Genomic DNA, 23602 nt, shown 5'->3' on the forward strand with positions numbered 1-23602 from the left:
TCTCCGTGTCGAATCCGTTTGGGAACACTGAGGATGGCAAATCGTTCCACAAGGTTGTCGTTCTTGGTAGGAAGTGTCGAGAAAAGCGCACTGTGGTAGACCGCCATGCATCCAGATGGTGGGGGTGGAACTTTAATTTGTGGCGAGAAGTGCGATTGTGAAACTCAGCAGCTGGAATGAGTTCAAAAAGTTCCTCAGAACAGTCCCCGTTATAAATCCGGTAGAACACGCATAGAGATGCAACATCTCTCCGCAGTGAGAGTGGATCCAGCGAATCGGAAAGCTTAGGGTCGTCAATAATTCGGACGGCTCGTCGCTGAACGCGGTCTAATGGTAGGAGCTGGTATTGGGGCGCTCCGGCCCAGAGGTGGGAGCAGTACTCCATATGGGGCCTGACTTGTGCCTTATATAGCTGCAGACGATGAGCAGGCGTGAAATACCGTCTCGCCCTGGCGAGCACCCCAAGTTTTTTCGAAGCTACTTTAACTTTGTCCTCCAAAAAAATATACAAACTTCATTTGCGAAATGGTTTTTTTTATGAATATGTCCTTTAAACATAATGAACACATATTATATTCAAAGACAGTAAACTACAAAAGGCTTAATATTTAAGTATATCTAAACAAACCATTTCAATAGAGCCGCTTATAATATATAAGCTGCTTGTTATTTCTTTCATATTGGAATCAAAACTTCTTGTAAGAAACCCAACAGTGCTGATATATAATAGACATTTACTGAAGTTTCATTTTCAAAGAAAACTTTCCAACATTCTAATCGTGATTGAAATGAAGTCTTATTTATAAAAGATTTCAGGCACGTTCACAGTAATCTACTATAATTTCTCTTCAATAACATGAATTATATTTTTTATTTTCTAAGTGACACTTAGAAATTCTAATCCCATTTGTATTAGATTGCTGGTAAACGACAATTCTTTATTTTCCTAAGCTTTTTAAATAGAAAATATTTAAAACCATTTTTGTATAGCCAAAGTTCTTCATCATTTTTAAAATTCTAATATTTTAACATTAATAAACACAACGATCGCATAACATTATGCAAGTCCCTCAGAATATAAAAACAATATCTACCTATATTGGTCTATAAAAAGATTAAAAAATGTAGAGTTGCAACACCATTCTCCAACTGGTCGTCAGATATTTCCATGAAGTCCATCATAGATTATTTCATACGATTGTTTTATTTGTTATTCGATTAAAAGAATAATAATTATTTTCTTGGATTACTACATGCTCACTTAATTACTTAATTGAATTGGGTCACAGAAAGAATCTTTCTACATAGTAAATTTTAAAAATAAGTACATATATCGTTTATGGATATTCGCTGCAGTAGATAATTAATGGCCTAATGGGCAATCGTTTGTAAGAAAATTATATAATATTATTAAAGTTACTTTTCACCAGTGGGCTCAATAGCGTAAATTTGACTATGTCGCACGATAACCCATGGAAATTGGTGTTCACCGATTGACCCTGCTTGTTTTTTGGGACAAAACAGTTACAGACCCAGATTTAATTTCATTTATTAAAATTACTTAATCCTTTGTTGTGGGTGTTCCTTTCCAAATCCCTGATCAAAATTGAATACCCCAAATCCCAAATGCTGCGTAAGCAACTCACCTGTTAAAAAATAATAAACCATCAACGCTAAATACATAACTTTAATTATGTCCAGGTGCGGCGTCTAGGTCTCGGCAAAGACGGTCCCCGCCCTTCATTCGACCTCACAGATCCTTACTGCAACAACGTGTCATACGACTACGTGCCTGTACACGACCCGCACTTGGCCCATCACTTCGCACAGAAGCCAGCAAGGAACAGAATGAAGCAGCTGGGCTATTGCACGAAGGATGGCAGAGCGGTCTGCTCACTGAAGGACTTCAACCAATACAGGAAGTATCTGTACAACCAATTCATGGACAGGATTCATATGGAAATGAAGAAACTTGTAAGTGAAAACTTAAGACATCATATTGTTGTCATCTAAAAGAGACTAGCTGCGCTTCGGGGTTTCACCCGCGTGGCTCCACTCCTGTAATTGGTCTTAGCGTATCTAGTGATATTATAGCCTATATAGCCTTCGTCGATAAATGGGGTATCTAACACCGAAACAATTTTTCAAATCGGACCAGTAGTTCCTGAGATTAGCGCCTTCAAACAAACAAAAATGAAACTCTTCACCTTTATAATATTAGTATAGATTACAGATTACTTATGCAACTTTATTTAGAATCCAGAAAATCCATTAAATGTTAATTCTATTGGAATTCCGATTGTAGAATTCGGATTAATGAATTACTTTCCAAGCAACAATTTGTATTACATATTCAGCACGCAATTCCCTTTTAATGAAATTCATTTCACTAATGGATCAAGTTAAGCTCATAAAATAAATTCAGGATGAACGCGCTCGTGACGATCTGACTCTAAAGAGAGTGGAGGTGGATGTGGCTCGACGACTGCAAGTGTTCACTAAAGCGGAGCGGGCGAGAGAACACTTGGAGCGAGTGGCCCAGGAACATGCTGATGAATGGGCGGAGAAAAGACGACTGTGAGTTGCTATCATCATCATCACCGTCCTAATTAAGACATTTTGATTCCAATGTGCTTCTGATAAAGGTTGGCTCATGATTGCCCATCCCGGCCATTTGTATGGTGGTTGGTGTCATTGGTGTATTTGTTGTTCGACATGTCTGACATCTCCCTTCACCGATTAGAGCTGTTGAATTCTAGAATTTTTATTATTTATTTCAGTTGGAGGCACCATAACGTCTACAATTAAACCTGGGTTCGCAGTACATACTTTTTCATTTATTCTTTCATTCATACTTTTAAAACTATTTTAGATACTGCGAAACTTTTAAAACAAAAAATAATCCTATCTTTTTCACAAATAATGTTTCAAATATCAAAGTTCAAATCTATTACGGGATTGAAATTTGATATTGACAGATAGGTACGCAAACTAAAACAAATCATAAAAGAACTCATAAGTAATAATTACCTACCTTCTTTGACATGATAACTTTGCCATTAATTCTAAAACATATACACACATGTAAAGTTTGTCCTATTATATTCTTACATATTATATTTATGCTCTGCCCTATCCCTCTCCTCTAACTAATTTCCTTCCGTACTCCGGTTGTCTGGAAGAAATCGCTATTTAGCGATAAGACCGCCATTTGTTTTAATTTATAATTAGATTAAGTTCATATTTTAGTTATCTAAGAGCAATAAAGGATAAATAAATAAATAAATAAATAAAGTTTGTCCTATTATAAGGTATACGCACATTAATATATGAAAAACATTATATTGAAGTTTTTGCATAAAACATAGGTACGGTTAATTAGGAAAAGCTTCAGAAATACATAAAGAGAGCGGAATATACTTATACGATTAATGATGTCCCCATAAGTACCTACGCGATAAAGTCCCTGTATTATTGTTAAAAAGAATTGTTTTGTAAACTTTATTTTGTGTTTGTTGTTGTTGAATGTTTCTATCATAAATACTAATGGAAATTATAATAAATTAAAGCGTTCGCAAAGCAAAGTTGTGGCGAAACTAGACTAACAGGCTTACCCTCTACGTGAGGAGATAGAGGGTGATTAATAGCAACACTTTGTTTTCATTTCGTTTAACGCAATATTAGTTTTAGCGGTCGACTGGTCCGGCATATAATTGAATATATTGCTTGCCCATTTGAGTTTAAATTTGCTGTGTAGAGAGCCCATTTTATCAATATTGATGCGATACGTAACGTTAATGTCGTTCACTATTTGCTGTTACTATACAAAATTCGCAAGACAATTATTACCTATACTACCTAGTTACATTGTCTATACCTACTTAATATATAAATATTAAGTAGGTATTAGACAATGTAACTATAAGACTATTATTAGATAATGTATACAGTAATAGAGTGAAGCTAGGGTAATTCAAATGTACTTAATATTTGTCATGTACTATGTACTGAAAGCTATTTATCTTATTTTTCTATGAAAGAAAATAAACGAGACGCATTTGTAGAATGTTAAGCATAGTTTACAGAAAATAGACTTTAATACGGATAATATATTCAAAACAATCTAGCCATAGATTTATTCAGCCAGATGTTACTGCAGCTGATCTAAACACATTCCATTAGATTGATTACATAACACAAAGTTTGCGCTAACTACGATTGGATAAGTTGACATGTGTGCGCCTAATGTGATTCGTATGGCACTTAAATCTATTTCACGTTCAACGATCGAATAAATCTGTTCTATGGAATATGAATTTGTCGAGCAAAGCAAAAAGGCTCAATATAAGGACGACGAAAGACAAGTATTGTATCGCCACACTTTGTCAAAAGTTTTTATGATGATTGATATTTTAATAAGATAGTAAAATATGAAGTGGGAAGCTCTTTTTATTATATTAGGATAAAAAATGTTGTGTGGTTTTATGAAACCACGGTAAAACTGAAACTTTCCGAACACTGCTTTATACCTACTCGGCAGCCGACCGTCACGCGACATGCGCTACACAGACCAAAAAGTTTGAGACGATGTAATAAAAGTTTCACTTTAAAAAATATCTGTAGCATAGCTTTATTTCAAAGTTTAAGTGTCGATGTGTAAGTTTATGGCTACATACCGCACACTAAAATAATATATTTTCGAATAGGCATGACGAAAGATTTTTAAATCCTCTTTCATAATGTGTGTATACGTTTACTATACAAGAAAAACCTTTTTTTCGGAAATATACTTAAATTTAACGAAGATAAAAGCCATTTTTTCAAAAAAATATTTATTAACTGTTCCAAAAAAGGTCGCAGCTCGGCGTGACGTCACTCTATAGTAAATACGTCATTATCTGTACGCTTAACGAAGAAAATGAACAAATTATATAATTAATATGTGTTATAGAAACGAATTTCAAAGTTTATAAGTGGTGTGCAGTATTGCAGTGTGAATATATCGTTATATAATATCGTCATATAAAACTAATGCCCAAAAAATGTTAGTAATTGTTCCAACCGAGAAAATAATAAGAAATGATTCTATAAAGCTCGCGCGGAGAAACCCGAACCAGGTACTCGTGAATTTGCAATTATATTTCTGTTCTGAGTCGATAAAGCATACGTGAAACAATAGAAAAAAAGACGTGTGGCACTCGGGGACGGTAAAGCTATTGCATAGAATGCCTTCAAGCCACACCTCCGAGCACGTCGGAGTGGGGAGCATGAGGTTTTTTCGTTACGGAATTTCTCGATTCGGTCCCCGCGCTCAAGGCCCGCGATAGAAGCTATGCAATAGCTTAATAAATAAAAATGCGTATTCTCAAAATATTCTTATCAACAAAACACACCTGACGTGAAGTTGTTTATATAGGCGTGACGTCACGCGTGTTTCAGTCAAAATGGCCGACTGCAGAATTTCAATGTTTTATTTTATTGATAATCTCATTAATCTTAATGTTTTAAATATTTTTAAGTCACTATTTTTAATTTATTTATCCCACCAAAAAAATTTTCATGTAAAATGTTGCCAAGACGAGCCCATATGACTCGCACTGTCAAAAAGTTATCAAATCTCATGTAGAGCCAAGCTTCTAACACTACACGCCCTAACTCTACAAGGCCTAACTTCACAAACTCTACACCTTAGTCAAAATATGTGGCTTGGCCATTTCGCTACATTCACATCGGCGTAAGGTGAAAAATTAATTCACTGTTCATTACTTTTGTGTTATACAATAGTTCTTGTAGTAACGAACGGCCAAGCCACATATTTTGACTAAGGTGTAGAGTTTGTGAAGTTAGGCCTTGTAGAGTTAGGGCGTGTAGTGTTAGAAGCTTGGCTCTACATGAGATCTGATAACTTTTTGACAGTGCGAGTCATATGGGCTCGTCTTGGCAACATTTTACATGAAAATGTTTTTGGTGGAATTTCATTTCTTTTTGTAGGTTGTTTGTAACAAATTTTTTTTTTAACAAGGAGTACCTATACATATATATATGTATCTAGGGGAACCAAGTTTTAGATTATTAGATTAGACCTCTAGCGTCATCAAAATTTAATTTAAAATTACAGGTCTCATACAAACTCCCATCCCCTAGTTTAAGGGGTTGGGGGATGAAAGTTACAAGTTTTATAATTTTTTTGTGGTTTGTGTGCTAATACTAGCTTACATACAAAATTTCAGCTTTCTAGGACATTAGGAAATACAGTGAAACTTGGTTAAGTGGGACCTGGATAAGTGAGAAACCTCCATAACTGGAACTCACGCTGAGGTCCCAACACTTTGGCACTGAATTACCTCTGTTAGTGGGACGATGTAAACCTCTATATCTGGGATTTGTTCTTTTGATTTATCATCATAGTTACCTCTATAACTGAGACTGCGAGTAAATTTTATATGTATAAACCTCTGTAACTGAGATAACATTGTTTGTTTACTCATTCTTATTCTACCCTACCATATATTTTATTTAATGATCGCACCTGTATAACTGAAATAATCTGTATTCTTACCTCTATTAATGGAACCCTCTGTAAATGAGACAGATATTTATTTATACCTGTATATCTGAGACACTGGGTAAGAGGGACTCGACGCCGGGCCGGTCTCCACCCTTATGTCATCGACATCCCACCCATACGCACTAAGCGATTCGCTTCTTCTTTTCTTATGCGTACTAGTAAGGAGTGGAACAATCTTCCGGCTTCCGTTTTCCCCAGAAACTACAATCTGGATTTATTCAAGAGAAATGTGAATAGACACTTATTAGGCAAACATGCTCCATCCTAGACCACGCTTGTCGCTTTCCATCAGGCGAAGCGATGGTCAAATGCTTGCCTAATCCTAACATAAAAAAAAAAGTGGAATACCTCTATAAGTGAAACAACATTGCTGATCCCTTGATGTCTCACTTAACCAGGTTTCACTGCCTTAAGAATTTTGATGATCATCAGTGAGTCAGTGACGAAATTAGCGTTTTTTAGATATAAATAAAATCTCAAGTATAAAAGCTAATGTAATTAAAACTTAATATGTTCAATAAGTCCGCTATTGAAAATATATCCCGAAAATTTTGTTGATCTAGCATAAACCAAACCCAAGTTATGAGGGTTCAAAAAAACGTCGAAGCGCTTCGAGAAAAGGTAGGTAGTGCCCGTGCGTTTCGCTTGGCTCGTCTTGGCGGGGGCACTACCGTGCCCCCAATAATACATTTTCCCTTAAAAACACTAATTCGATCATTTATTGATACTGTCGTCATGCCTATTGTTTGATGTAAGTATATATTTTTTATGGTATAAATATACGCTAAATTTATTTCGAATGTTGCAAATAGCGCTCTATCGATTTGTATAAAATGTAGAGTTACGTAGTTTGATCGTTTCTGCGTGAATGTTACAGCTGCACGGTCGAAAGGACATTTGCCAGTTTTGAATTTATAGAAGAGAGAAGCGATTTTTTTATTGAACTATGACCTATAAACGAAGAGTTTTTTCATTGTACAACTGCTTTGCTTTCTTTGCTTTTAAATATTTAACAATATGATCTGCATTTTCATTTTAAATTTAACATTTATCTTGCTATTGTTTGAGACAATTATCGCTACATAGTATAAAACAATGTTGCTTTCTCTGTCCCTATGTCCCTTTGTATGCTAAAATCTTTAAAACTACGCAACGGATTTTGATGCGGTTTTTTTTAATAGATAGAGTGATTTAAGAGGAAGGTAAATAATTTATTAGGTTTTAGACCAAGCTGGCGAAGCCGCGGGCGGTAAGCTAGTTTCTTTATAAATATTTGCCTACCTACTCTATTAAGGGCCGATTTTTCAATGCTTGGATAAAACTTATTCGTCGAATAATGTATAAAACTACCATTTTAAAAACGTATTCTAATTGCCCGTATTTGACAGTTTACGTGACATTTTAATATTATCGTGTAATTCTTTATTGGACGGATAAGTTTTATCCAAGTAGGTATTGAAAAATCGGCCCTAACTTGTATAATTCAAGAACATAATATATGATTTTATTCGAATGAACAAAACGGTAACAAAAATATCTACTCAGAAAAATAAGTATCTAGTTATTATCCTTAATTAAATTTGTTATTGCAGCAAAAATAAGACCCGAACGTACGAGCGTTTTTCGTTTGCGAGTCTCGAATAAAAAAGGTATCGATATAAGCGCTTTCAAGGAAGCCTAGTTTTTACAGTGCCACCACTATTTTGTAGCGGGTTGTTGGCTTGTCGCCAGATCGTCGCAGCTGACAGATGTTTACTACTTACCGGCAACGCTACAGACATTAATTTATACCCTACTAGCTTACCGCCCGCGGCTTCGCCCGCTTTGTCAAAAACCTAATAAATTTTATACTAAAACCTTCCTCTTGAATCACTCTATCTATTAAAAAAACCGCATCAAAATCCGTTGCGTAGTTTTAAAGATTTAAGCATACAAAGGGACATAGGGAAATAGGGACAGAGAAAGCGACTTTGTTTTATACTATGTAGTGACAATGCATATCTTAGTACTCCTGTCCGCGTATACTTCGATTGAAAGAAAGTTCAGCTTGCTTCGCCGTAGATTCGATCAAGGTGCTCAGCTGTTGTAGCTTATTTTTAATGGTATAAATGTCGTGGCCATATCGTAGATTTGTTCATTTCATGATATGATCGATCATTTCACGAAATGGTCGCATTTCATGAAATGGCCAACATAGTTTGATCAGATCGTTAAATCGTCAACGTTTCACGATTTGGTCATCCACATTTGGCCAGATCGTATAAAATATAAAGAGTCCATAAAATATTAAAAAAATTCAGAATATTCTAAAAACTTGTTTAATGTCATTTAAGTTAGTGCCGCAGCAGCGGCCGGCGAATGCCAGAAGCGAATCGTTTTTGCAATAGAAAACAGTTAGGTTAGGTTAGGTTAGACTTTGATAAACAACGCACGAGCCGAGCGAGCAAAGCGAGCGTGCCGCGGCAGCGGCCGGCGAGTGCCAGAAGCGGATCGCTTTTTAAAAAACAAACAATTATAATAATATAGTAGGATATATAAATATATATCCTAAAAGAAAAAATGCGTCTTAAATTATTTTATTTAAGACGCATTTTTTCTTCAATACATATAAGATATCCACATTTTCCATAGTACTCGAACCTCTTCGTCGTAAATTCTTTGCTATTGCTTTCTTCATATTGTTATTAAACGAATTAGGAAGTTTTTAACTGCGAATAATTAAATTTTCGCCAGCGGCCGCCATCTTATCACATAAACACAGAGCTTGCAGCGCCTCTACCAATGATTAATGTAACTATTGCACGCCTCATAAGCGAAGCGTTGAGGTGGGTACTACTGTCACTTCGCGCAAAACATCTGATTTTTCAAACTTAAAATGTCTTTATGTATCATACATTGCACTTGTAAGATAATACATACACACACATATTAAGAAAAAACACTATTTTTAACGTTCATGATATTTTTGATGTCATTTTTGTTATTTAAACTAGTTAAAAAACAGTTTAAAAAAGTTCTGTCTTGGACGTCCGTGTGTCTGTATGTGCGGATCCTTTTTCTTGTTAACACGATAGCGACCGAAATACTTTACTAATCGAGTCTTTTTTTTTCTCTTACGCTTGAGTATGCTCAGGAATAGAACCCTTTCATTTTTCAGGGTCTGATTCGATGTGGTTTAATTGTTATTAAATAAACAAAAATAATAATTAATAAATATTTATTAAAAAAAAATTATGAGGCGTGCACTTTTGGATTTTCCAAATTATTTTACGATATGATCAAATAATTTTGATCATTTCATGAAAAAACCGCGCGTTAAGTTGGCCATATCGTGAAACGATTTCTTATCATTGATCTGCTCAAACCACATCATGATGTGGCCAAACTAAATTGGCCATTTCACGAAATGCGACCATTTCGTGAAATGGCCAATCATTTCATGAAATGAGCAAATGTACGATATGGCCACGACATAAACATTCACAAAATATGTCTACTTACATGCTATTACAAAATTGTATGTTCGCATTATAATTATTCCGTGTGTTAACTTTATTTCGCTGCCTTAAATAACGTACGTACCTACCAATGTCCTGAAGTAAATGCAAATAAAAATGTTAAATATTATGAAAAACTAATTTTATTTTCTTACTTTTATATCTTTCTGTGACCTTCTTAATTATTAACGCTGCCATACGATTATTGAAATATTGATATATTTCGGACGTTGATAATATCGGTTCCCTTATTCTCAAAATCACCTTTTGGGAATAGGGCCATTAGCGAGGATTTGCAAAGATAATGAGCGACGTCCCTCGATTGTCGTTCAGAACTAATGACAGTCATAATATTATACTCGTATTTATATCTGCTATTATTGATATAATATAAAGAAGATATCATATTTCCCTTTGTGAATCATAGATTTTTCATAATATATTTACATTTTTATCTTTATTCATATGTATAATAAATAGGGCTACGACGTAGCTAGTTAAACGGCGCATGCTTTAAGTTTATAAAAATACTAGCTTTCCGCCCGCGGCTTCGCCCGCCGATCGGGATAAAACCTATCCTTTGTGTTAATCCAAGTTACCCTCTATATGTGTCCTTAATTTAATTGTAATCGATTCAGTAGTATTTGCATGAAAGAGTAACAACACGTATACGTACGCACTACACATACACATACATACACATACACATATTATATATACATTTATACATCCTCACATTTCACGTTCAATTTCAATTTCACATTTCATTTTCGCATTTATAATATTAGTAGGATAGGATAGGATGTACTTTTAGTGGGTACTGGGGAAACATCAATAGTATAGGTTATTCTTATAAAATAATATTATCGTTAAACCCGTAGAAGCTATGAAAATATCATATGCGAAAATAGTCTAATATTTTATCACAGTTCAGTAGGTATCTGGCGTCTGCCGAAGATAAGATGACAATTGAAAAATCATGTTACTTACGCAAGAATTCATGCTGAATAAAGTAAGTAGGTAAAATAGCCGGGTAGTTACTTGAAAATAGTTAATGAAAATCGATAATGTTATACAATATTACCTACGTATCCAATGTATATAAGCATACAAATATTAAAGCAAGAGAGGACTCTCTCAGAAAAGAATATTTCAAATTTGTACCTACAGCTATCATCCCCAACAAACCAATAAACATTTTTATCACATAAATATCATAAATATAAAGCAATACGTCCACCTGATTGACGGTAACCCACTTCAACCAATTGCGTTGAAACCATTACACGATGTACGTAAAAGCCCGCTAAGTGTATTTACAACCGCAAATCAAAGTCCCGTAACAACGTTAAGAGCAAATCACATTTCCTCAGAATCATCCCTTCAGTACATCCCATCGAGCCGGCAAACTTAGTAAGCACATTTGCATAACCTATTTAGCTGCGCCGTTGGAGTGCTCTCTCTGATGCATGGAACATTTCAACATTCAATATTTTCTATATTTTTACCATGTTGTATGGATGCATTGTTATGGATGCGACGATTGCATCCAATATTATGTATTCAGTCTGAAATGGAAGGTAGAATAAATTGAATTATAACTAATTAGACAACCAAACAATATGCTTTTAAGTAACATTAGATAAAGACTTAGAAATAATCCTTGAAAGATCCAGAAGAATACTTCAATGTGAAATAAAAAAATAACGAGAATTTTTCTTTGAGGATTTTATTTATACACTGTTGCCGAAAACAGTCATACGAATAGATTCTTCAAAGATGTTTCATTCTATTTGACATCCCTGAAACAAACATTGCGTATGAATGTTTCATTGAAATACCTTTACTGAATTATGATAATATTAACTTAAACATAGGTATTGTAATAGTTCGTCGTAGTCCTCTACGAGAAATTCTTCGTAGCTAATGATATTAATATAACATCAAGCGGGTATTTGCTGAAGATAAGTACTTATATCTGTAACATGAAATAAGTAGTAAAAATTTATTTTAAAACGGGTATAGTACCTATCATAATTATTTAAATTACTTGTCGGTTATATACAAAGATATAGATGAAGCTAGTAAAAGTGTGTAAGTGTAAGACATCAATAAATGTTAAGACATGTTTGGATCGCTAAGTCCTCTTCATTTGAATACAAAACCAATAGCGTACTCCTATCCTGAATTCGCAATATTAAAATGGGGTATGTTACAAACAGCAGCGAGTCAGTTGAATTCCTGATAAAAAGCGAAAGGTCATGTGATTCGTTCTTTCATCTCGTTCGAAACGTGAATCAAAGGGCTTTCCGACATGTTTTAATTAAAAGGAACCGAGCTGAGTGCATATGCGTCTAGAGCCAAGGAAATTCGAAACTACAAATTCAGTCTCCACACTTCAGAATATTTCAACTTAACCTTCTTTAATAATAAACGTGATATTTTGTCGAAGTAGGGCACCAGGTAGTTTGCCGTTTCCTTTATATTGTACGCGCAACTTTTGCATGTTAATATAGATACTCATAATAATCTGAGACTTACCCTGAAATTGTAATGTAGAAACAGAAATGAAATAAAGAAAATCTAAGAAAGTAAATTATAACATATTCCAAGTACGTAACTTTACGTTAAAAGGGCTGCCTTTTCCTACAAATAATTACGTTTTAAACAAGTTTCTAGGTTCCTTTGAAAATAAGTAACAAGAACTGACTGCAATGTTAGCATACTGCGTAGCAGGAGCTATTTTTACATAAAACTTGTGTAGTGTTTATATGTTAATTGTTAAAGATATTTATATATTGATATCTACTCCATCATCCATAGGTGATATTTTAGTGATTGATTGTTTTAGAACTTTAATTTTAGAATCCATATCCATTAGCTCTATTTACCAACCATAGCTTTTCATCACATTGCATCTATGATGTGAACTAATCTTAATAAAATATTACCAGCCATTTTGATTCCTCTTGAAATAATGAAATACATTTTTTTATGCTACACACTAGGAATAAAAATACTTCGTAGTGTGCCTTTTTTAACTCTAATTTCTCTTTGTACATTATATACAAGGGCAAAAGAACAAGAAAAGAAGATACAAGCGCGAATGAAATACTTGGCCGAATACAACGAGAAACAGCGTAAAGAGCGCGCTGCGCGAGCGCACGAGAAACAGAACAGAATCAAACAGAGGGTGCAAGCGGCTGCCGAAATGGAGCTACGACGTAAGATAACCATGGTCAGGCAGTGGAGAGCGAACGAGAAGAAGCGATTGAATAGGCTGAAGCAAGAGAGAGATGCAAAACAGAAGAGGTTGGAGGACGAGGTTAGAATGCGTTTTATTCGAAATTTATTATAGGTTTTTTCTTACACCAATAAGAAGAAGAATTTGTTACGTCGTTCTAGATACACTTTCGTAGGTTCAATCTTTGTTATATTTTTCTGAATATGAGAATTAATAATTAATAATTATTATTATTAGAATTTTTATGGGATACTTAAATATTATAAAAATTAAGGTTTGTAACTGTACAAAGTTAGATGCCCTAGTTGTTTGTATCAATTGGATCGATTTGGACGAAATGTTATATGGGCTTACTTTGTTTATTTTTACGTTTTCCAATCACGTGTGTTTACTTGAACTCTATCAAATTATTTGTTATATATTGCGGTCGTGTCTCATTACCTAATAATAATTACAAATATACCTAAACATTATAGGATTTCTAGGAATCTGACTGAAATTTTAGCTTTTATTATGCTGTATCACGGCATGCAACAATTACGTATATTTTAGCCAACCGCCAAAGGTCATATTGATTCGCACAAAATATTTCAGGCTAATAATAAATGGAAAGCGCGCGTCGAAGCTCAGAATCAAAAGATACAAGAAGAAGCGATTCTTCTGAAATTATATACGGAGGATATGAATGCTGGCGCTACGAGGAGAGCAAAGTTAGTGTACCTACTCACACTCACGATGAATTTTATGTGACTATTGTAATCAGAAATTATTTTTCAAATTTACATAGCAATACTTAACAGTACAACTAGCTTGGTATCCTTCATTTGTTAGAGATATATTTAGTATTTGAATTTGAAAGGTATCTTAAATTATAACCAATAAAAATACTTTGGCAGTTTTTCTATTTTTTCACGACTCACAGGAAAGCGGAGGTATACGCGTACAATACGGACTTAGAGCTGCAGCGGATAAGACTTGCTAATTGGAAGCTAATGCACGGCGGCACGGCGAAAGCGTCGCAGCTCGTGAGGAAAATGGGAATCGAGTTTGAAAAGGTTTTTGTAGTTCCAGTTTACTGAATATACTCGGTTTAATGGGAACGAATTTATGATTCTAATTGATGGATATTGATTATGTTATTGGGTTTGGGTATACATTTTGCAGTTTAGTGTTCGTAATTGGTGTAGGCAGATATATATATATTAAAATAAGCTTTAGCCTTTATAACTCGGGAAAGCTAAGGACCAATGAAAAAGTAGTTCCCTATAGTTCAGTATTGAAGTAAAAGATACCTACAGAGTATCGGTAACAGAACTAAAAAGGTAAAGTTATTTCTACTTAAGATTTTAATAAGTGTCCTCATTAAATTTCCCAAAAAATGTTATAAACTTACTCAATAAACAGTCGAAACGCGGCGCCAAAGGCATGAGCCCAGAACTAGCGCAATCGCTAGCTGAAGAAGCAATGGCGGCGGCTGTGTCCACTGAGGGAGATGCGCTGATGACACTGGGACAGGCGCGCGCTAAGATGGACATTGTTACTATATTACCGAGTGCACCTATCAGGATATTGGAGGAGGTAATAAATTATTTAACAAAATTACTGTTATATTGGTGCGTTTATCCTCTGTTCCCATCTTCATCCAACGTTCCCATGCCATTCTAGATAATGCTATGCTAAGTATGTATACAGATACCGATTTTGAGGTCCTAAACTTACGCTCACATGATCATGGTAGTATTTTCTAATATTCTGAACTCGAGGATTTATTAAGATTTAATCAGAAATAACCAAATATAAACTGAACACAATATTTATATAATTGAGTTGTTTGCAACAAATGTTATAAAAAGATACGTATAATGTATATGTTACATGTCTGATATTTTATTGTCATGTATTAGATGCTAGAAGGAGCGGTAATGGAGTTTGCTCGCCGAAGAGTCAACTTGCTCCTTCGAGATATCGAAAGGATGGTCAAGTCACGAGCCACGGTGGTATTCTTCCAGAACTTCCGACCCCCACCTAAGAAGAAGTTAGTAGTTATACAGAATAGTTGTACGAAAATATACTGAAATAAATTTCCTAAAATACATTCTCATTACTTCATGAAACCTAATTTTACCAAATACCGTCTTTTCTTCATATTAATATTTAGACCGTCTTGAATCTTTACGGCTTCAGTTAGTCAAGTCTAATCAAATCTTTTCCAACTTTAGAACATACTTAGTTATTTTATCGTTCTTCTTATCTACACGTTGCTCGATAAGTTCTTTCTAACTAACACTCATATTGGATACAGATATTCCCAATATAGGGTAAACATTAAACATGCTATCATTTTTTTATCTAAAACTTATACATAGGTAATATAACTTTGTACTCATATTATGCAATCGAAGAAATATTGGTACTATTTATTATCAACAGGCGTCTAAAAGGATGAAGTTATAGACAGTACAAATATTTTGAAAATATAAAAGATTTTTACTACTATTAACAGGCGTCCAAAAGCATCTCGCTGGACGGTGCAAATAGCCACGGAGTTTGCTCGCCAGTTTGCAGCCGCGCATGGAATAGTGTTTGGTGACGTCACGAGCAAACCTGCAGACACATTCACTGATGTTGATATGAAGAGCGTCAAGGACCGACCGCCTACGCCTGTGGTATGTAGTAGCTTTTGAAGGATTTCGAATTTATCTAGTAGGAAAATGGTTATCAAACAAACATAGTATGTTTTGTTTGGTTACCTTTGACATAAGTTTCAAATTAGCCTCTTTCCCTTTAGGACACGTTTTAAAAAATGATACGATAAAAATTTTCTACAACAATGGCTAGGCTGTTCCACAGTCCCACAGAGGCTTCTCGCTCTGTGTTGATCCGCCTAATTTCTAATTTCAATTTATTAAAAAGTTACAAAATATAATGAGAAACTAAAGCTTTTAATCGCAAAATTATTTGGTATCAGCCATCAAAGACAAAACTCGCAGAAGTGACTTTCTCAGACCGAGTGGAAGATCTCCCAGATCCAGTCGCTGTTGGCACTTATTTACCTGAAAGGAAGAAGTTATTAGAGGTATAATAAGCATAATTTCATCTAAAAGTATGAGCAAATATGTTATTAGCATTTCTTTGATTCACATTGAAATTACAGCTCGTATGTTACCTTCATTAAACCATCACAATTAATCCCTCCAAATTACATAGGTATGTAAAATTGTTGAATCTGCTTTGGACATTAATACTGTTTTAAAACCGAGTTAGTTTTGTTACTCTCTAATAAATTCAATCCCTACTTGTTAATCGGAGTGTCTACGAATGAGTGCTGTGTAAGGCTGCGTATATTTTATATATTGTTGTATATTTGAAATATTCTTCTATATAACAATTTGGAAATGTGTTGAAACATCAATAAAATGTATAATTTTGTGTTGAATTATTATAGAGAAAGAGCCCGCTTCAGCCAGGCGCACAGTATTTCATAAAACCAGAAAGTTTGTCTGCGCACGTCACCAACACAGGTAAGAACGATGAGCGACTATGTAGTTTGGGTAGTGGTTACTTTGACAGGTAACAGGTAACAAAGGTGTAAAAAAAAGCACCTCAAATACGTTAAAGCATAAAGCTTGGTTTTTTGATATTTTCTTTAGAATAATATTTAAAATGATGTCATCCATTGCCGGACACTTAATATGGTCCCTGCCGGACACCCCAAAACTCAAAAAAATAATTGTACTTAAACTTACAATATATGTAGTATAAAAGCTGAATTTTAGATATGTTACTTGGGGGACTATCAAAAGAATTTACCCCAGTAGCCGGACAGTTTTCACGGTTTTTACATATTGCCAGAGGCCTTGAAAGTCTGTGGTAAGTGCGAGCGCGAGGCAATATATATTTAGGCAGGTTTGAGTGAGATGGTAATATCCTTAACTATATTTTATACAGTAGTATCGTAGTAGTAGTAGTAGTTTTATACAGTACATATAGTTCTGCAACTTGTATTGATAATGTTTACTGTGATTGCAACTGTTTAGAAAAAAATATTCTCAATACACTGATTTCGGATCACTGTGGCCAGAAAGTAGTTTTGTAATGGGATTGCATACCTACATTTAAAAGAATTAATGTTAGGTTTTTTGAAAATTTCCTCTGAAGACAATATTATTTTGCCGGTACTTTCTTTACAAATAAAACAAATTAATTTATTTTCCATGATAACACTTCACTAAAACTCGATCAAATTTATTTCACAAACTACACAAATAAACGATAAAACGTATTAGTGAACGTATAATAATTGAACACAATACAATGTAAACGACAGATGATGCGCAGTAAAAGATCGCAATAGAGCAAACTCACCATCTCACTCAAACCTGCCTAAATATAATATATTGCCTCGCGCTCGCACTTACCACAGACTTTCAAGGCCTCTGGCAATATGTAAAAACCGTGAAAACTGTCCGGCTACTGGGGTAAATTCTTTTGATAGTCCCCCAAGTAACATATCTAAAATTCAGCTTTTATACTATATTGTAAGTTTGAGTACAATTATTTTTTTGAGTTTTGGGGTGTCCGGCAGGGGGTTAAAACCATACTAAGTGTCCGGCAATGGATGACATCATTTTAAATATTATTCTAAAGAAGATATCAAAAAACATAAGCTCAAAAGCTTTCTAATATTGCTTATATTTCTAACAGTCAAAACAAATGCAAATCATCATGGAAACTTATAAAGAATGATGAACTGAATTCCCATAATAAGTCATCTGATATAGATAAAATAGATATAGGATCCGAAACATTATCTGACCCAGCCAAAATATCGACACAATTTAATAGTTTTTTTGTTAATATTGGTAAGCCCACACCAAATTCTTGTTATGGTTCCAAAATAAAAAACACACACAAAAATCCATCCTCAATGTTTCTTAGACCCATGAATGAAAATGAAGCTATGAAACAAATATTAGCCTTAAATAATACAAACTCTGTAGGTTACGATGAGGTTTGTACGAAAATTATAAAAAAATGCGCTGTAGAAATAGTTCATATTTTAACGCATTTGATAAACATGTCTTTTTTAAGTGGATGTTATCCAAATGCCCTCAAAATCTCCATAGTTCGACCATTATTTAAGAAGGGAGATAAACGTGTGATGGAAAATTACAGACCAATCACACTTATATCAATGTTCGCAAAAATTTTTGAGAAATGCATGAGTCTTCGCCTTACTGAATTTTTAAATAAACATAATATAATTAAAAGTGATCAATACGCATTTCAGAAAAATAAATCTACGAACAATGCATTATATTCTCTGACTCATGGTATTATTAAAAATATTGACTTAAAATTTATGACAACTGCTATATTTTTTGACATGTCCAAAGCTTTTGACAGAGTGTGCCACAACATATTATTAGAAAAGCTGGAAATATATGGTATACGTGGTATTGTGTTAGAGTGGTTTCGTACTTACCTAGAAAATAGAAAACAATGTGTTGTATAGTAGAGCCATTTTAATAGGCAACATTTGACAGTTCAACAAAATTCAAGAACGTAACCTAGTAACGACGACATAGAATAACATGATATTTCGTTTTGTTAGAACTGCACATTTGCTTGACTTTTTTCAATTACGACTACATATTTATAATAACAATGACCGATACAAGTAATTTTAAGATTTCATTTTACTGATAAACCATTTTAAACATAATAAACAATTTCTGAATTGAAGAACTGACGTCACTACATTTTTGTGTCAATAAACCTTTTTTCTTTTTAAATACCAGAGACGTTACTCTAAAAATCGAAATATGACATCTAGAATCGAATGCATTGATTACTTGTGAATAAAAATTATCATAAATCAATAAATTCGATTGACAAATGTTTCAAATCCGTATCGATTAATTCACTTTAATCGATGTTTTTAAGCAGGTTACCTCTCTTCGAAGATAAAATTGATAGACGTCAAATGTTGCCTATTAAATTGGCTCGACAATAATCACAAAAACAAATAAAAATAAAGAACAACAGTCGTACCAATCTAATCTCATTTGCAACGAATATGGAGTACCGCAAGGTTCTGTACTAGGGCCAATTCTATTTCTTGTTTATATAAATGACTTAATCGATGTTTCGGACAACAAGATAATCTTATTTGCTGACGATATATCCATAATCTTTAAAACTGACATTAAAAATTTTGACCATATAAATTACCAACGTGACATAAATTATAATATGTATGGACTATTTAATTAATTGGCTGACCTTGAACAATCTCAAATTTAACCTAAATAAAACAAATTTTATTCAATTCTTAAATAAACCTAGATCTGACTTAAAACTAGAACATAACAATATAATAATAAATAAAACTCATGAAACACAATTTTTAGGCATAACAATAGACATGAATTTAAATTGGACATCTTATATTGAAAAAGTATGTAATAGAATAAATAAGTATATATATGTACTCAGACGTCTTCGTAAAATAACTGACATAAAGACAGCAATATCGGCATACCACGCATACGTAGTATCAATTTTAAGATATGGACTTATAGTATGGGGAAATGGAGTAAATATAAACAAAGCTTTTGTATCACAAAAAAAATGCATCCGAGCTATATGTGGTGTAGGGCCTTTCGAATCATGCAAACCCCTTTTTATAAAACTTAAATTATTAACTTTGCCGTGCCTTTACATATTTGAAATTTGCAAATTTGTTAAAAATAGGTAATCAAAGATTATTTACCACGGCTCAAGAAATGTACGGGAATTTACGGCATCCCAATAGATTGATACTTGACCATAAACCTAAAACATCTTTGTACTCAAAAAACTGTCATGCTATGTGTGTTAAAATATATAATAATATTCCAGACGATTTAAAGAAATTGGACGCAAAACAGTTTAAGACAAAACTTTATATGTGGCTATTAAGCAAAAATTTTTATAATGTAAGGGACCTTTTGGATTGTAAACATAAATATTGACATGTATGTTATTCTTTGTTGTTCGTGTGTGTAATCGTTCGTTTGTGTGTAATAAATAAGTATTTGAACTTAACTATAATATGTACCTAATGTTTATGTAATAAAATTGTTTTTGTTTTTTTTCTGATTTCGCATTTTATATCCGCGTTATACTGATAACTGGCGAATGTGCTGTACTTTCCATAAAATAATAACTTGTGAACCACATTTGAGCAAATAAAGATTTATTTATTTAAACCAAGCTTTATGCTTTAACGTATTTGAGGTGCTTTTTTTTACACCTTTGTTGCCTGTTACCTGTCAAAGTAACCACTACCCAAACTACATAGTCGCTCATCGTTCTTACAGGTAAATTAGCTTGGAGAAATTTTTGCGTTTGTAGTAGTGTATGGTCAGCAAATAAAATAAAACAACATTTTATTTTTAGTTTTTATTTTATACAGGGTTACTTGTAAAACACCAGCAACCTCGCAGGACAAGATAGCTAACATCATAAATAACAACATTTGTTCTACGACTTTTGGCATAACGCAATAAATTATTTTTAAATGATTTTTTAAACTTTTATTGTACTCTCCTTACATTTGTAAGTCTATGTTCTATTAATTATCGGATGGACGACGCGACGCCCCCTTCCCCCTCTCGTTCGCTTTTTGTTTACGTAATTTTTGGGAGGCGTAGAGTTTATAATATTCAGACGGAAAATTAAATGAATATTTATTTTTGTATGAAAATAAAATCTAACAAATTATCAAAAGTCGAAATGTTGTTACTTATGATGTTAGCTATCTTGTCCTGCGAGGTTGCCGGTGTTTTACAAGTAACCCTGTATATATAAGGGATTTTAAATTAAACTATATGTGTTTCTCCTCTGAAAAAGATGAGACTTTATTTTAATATTTGCACATTTAACATACATATAACTTTTACATTTACAATGTTACTAAAATGAAAAATTTACTAACCTGAAAAAGAAACGACATTTAAAGTTTAATTCTTTAGTTTGAGAAGTCAAAGGCTTGCCTCGACCATGTTTTAACACTGGAGCCATATTGAATTAACAATATAAAGTTACAACACTTACACACAAATTAAACACTAGTTATGGCCCTGCCTTCATACAAAACTGCTGAATACGCCGTTCGCACGGGAATAGAATGTGGATGCGATTTCCCTTATAGCATCCAAGCTTACGTCTTTATAATTATTAAACTGTATAAATTCATTCTTTAACTCCGGTCTGCATCGTGCAGACATGGGTGTAAAAGTCTCATTTTAGCTATTAAATGTAGTTTTTAAGTACATCTGAGTTTTCATTTGGGGCCTCCGGCTGCGGGACATGTATTTCACTTCAACAAATATTATAACAATAATAACAAATAATAACAACAATCAACAAATACAAAATTTATCAATTAAACTACGTACATAATAATTATAATTTTTGAATGAAATGTGCTTTATGTTCTAACGCTACCAAACGACTGCACGTGGCACCTGCGGACAGCGTAAACTGGTTTATTCTGGTTTTGTGCGTGTTTCCACTTTCCACTATCAAGTGACGATTTATTTATTTGTTTTGTTTCGTAATTATTATGGTCAAATATTAATTATGAAACAAATTATTATGGACACGATATTTTATTGTTTCACGGTAGTCGCCTTGTCGTTTGCTCAAGGACGTAAAATTGAATGATATATTTTTTTTTATAAAGTCAAAACCATTTTCTTTCAAATAAAAACTTGTTTTTATTGAAAACAAAAGTGTTGCTAGGAATAAGTATAAAGTTAAATAGTAATGTTAGGATATCGAAACATTTTTGTATAGGCCAGAACGATATAGTGGAAACGCGCTCTAAGATCTGAGTAATATACACACCACTACATATGCAAAAATTTCTCCAAGCTAATTTACCTGTACCTGTGTTGGTGACGTGCGCAGACAAACTTTCTGGTTTTATGAAATACTGTGCGCCTGGCTGAAGCGGACTCTTGGACTATTATAAATTTAAACATAATTAACTTATTTATTCGTAATTTTAACAAGCTCAATTTATAGATGATAAACGTAGCCGCAAAGCTGTTGTCCCGATCGGTGAGCCAGCAAGTGCTCAAGGGAATGGATGTTACTATAGGAATGGTCACGTTGCCGCATATGAGACAGCCCAGTTAGTAAACTGAAATAAATTAAAAAAATTGGTTGTCTGTAAAGTCGGTTCACTGACGATAGTTGAACGTGACAACGTCCGATTGTGCTTCTTTGTCGCTCGTTCCGCGCTCTCGCTTGCACATGGAACGCCTCAGAGCGAGGTAACGCCGCATGAGTCATGTTTTTTCGTGCGTGCAGCCGGCTCTATCGAATTATAAGACGTTGTCACGTCAAAATTACTATTCTGTACTGTTTTAAGTAAATATAAAATTTAAAACATTTATATGGTCTTACCACACAACAATTTAAACACAGTCTAACTTTAAACCAGGGATCTGTCACTTTAAGGCTGTAACACGGTTCAACGACCTTGACGATTCTGTCACTACATTTGAATTTGTTTTTTTAATCGCCCCCTATAATATACATCGTTGTTCAAGTGAAAGTGTCAAGATTAAGGAATTGGAAAATGTATCGTTACAGTTATGTGTTAGTAGGTAGTTGCTACCTAATTTATGCGTTTACTGTGACTACAACTTCAGGCTTCTTTCGGCTCCGATAGGTGTGCGTTCACATTTACAAACCTGTCCACAGTGGAGTGGGGCGAAGCGGTAGAGAGTCTATCGGACGCGGTAGTGAACAACCGCGTGCACAGCGAGTGCGGGGACGTGCGCCGCGCCGCGCTGTACCTCGCGCGCCGCGTGCTGCTCGCGCTCAGTGCGGACATGAAGCGGGAGAAGATGCGCCGCGTGAGTGTTGTGTCATTGTGTGTCTAGCCGCTAGCGGTGCGGCCGCGGCAGTGAACAACCGCGTGCACTGCGAGTGCGTGAGATGTTGCTTTAGGTTTAGTTGTTAGCTGTGACATGAGGGAGGAGATGCGCCGCGTAAATGTTGATGTAATTCTTATGGTAATGCAAACAGGCTATAGATTCCTAATATGGTGATCCAGCAGCTATATGAAGTGGAGCGGATCAATGATTTGATAACCAATTTTTCAAATCATTGATCCTTAGACCTCATTCACACGAGAGTTAAAAAAGCGTTGCGTTAAAACCCGGCGTTGGCGCTTTTTAAACGTTCTCTCTGTGGTTGTTCATACTAACGCTTTAAAATCACTCATGTCTCGTC

At 34.3% G+C, this 23602-nt stretch overlaps 1 protein-coding gene across 1 annotated transcript in view; it reads left to right on the plus strand.

Annotated features, from left to right (window-relative positions):
• Positions 1-23602, plus strand: part of LOC149907997 (uncharacterized) — a 56382-nt gene that overhangs the window by 2389 nt on the left and 30391 nt on the right. Inside the window, exons 2-12 of the mRNA XM_090102616.1 lie at positions 1702-1974; positions 2426-2577; positions 13138-13390; positions 13904-14019; positions 14232-14364; positions 14714-14887; positions 15214-15344; positions 15813-15975; positions 16278-16385; positions 22385-22493; positions 23069-23223. Of these exons, the coding sequence (XP_089958742.1) occupies positions 1702-1974; positions 2426-2577; positions 13138-13390; positions 13904-14019; positions 14232-14364; positions 14714-14887; positions 15214-15344; positions 15813-15975; positions 16278-16385; positions 22385-22493; positions 23069-23223 (1767 nt within the window). The remainder of the gene's footprint in view (positions 1-1701; positions 1975-2425; positions 2578-13137; positions 13391-13903; positions 14020-14231; positions 14365-14713; positions 14888-15213; positions 15345-15812; positions 15976-16277; positions 16386-22384; positions 22494-23068; positions 23224-23602) is intronic.

This window comes from Colias eurytheme, chromosome 6, assembly GCF_061535395.1.
Source record: "Colias eurytheme isolate Ceu_HAF_F1 chromosome 6, ilColEury1 Martin Lab GWU primary, whole genome shotgun sequence".
NCBI classification, from domain to species: domain Eukaryota; kingdom Metazoa; phylum Arthropoda; class Insecta; order Lepidoptera; family Pieridae; genus Colias; species Colias eurytheme.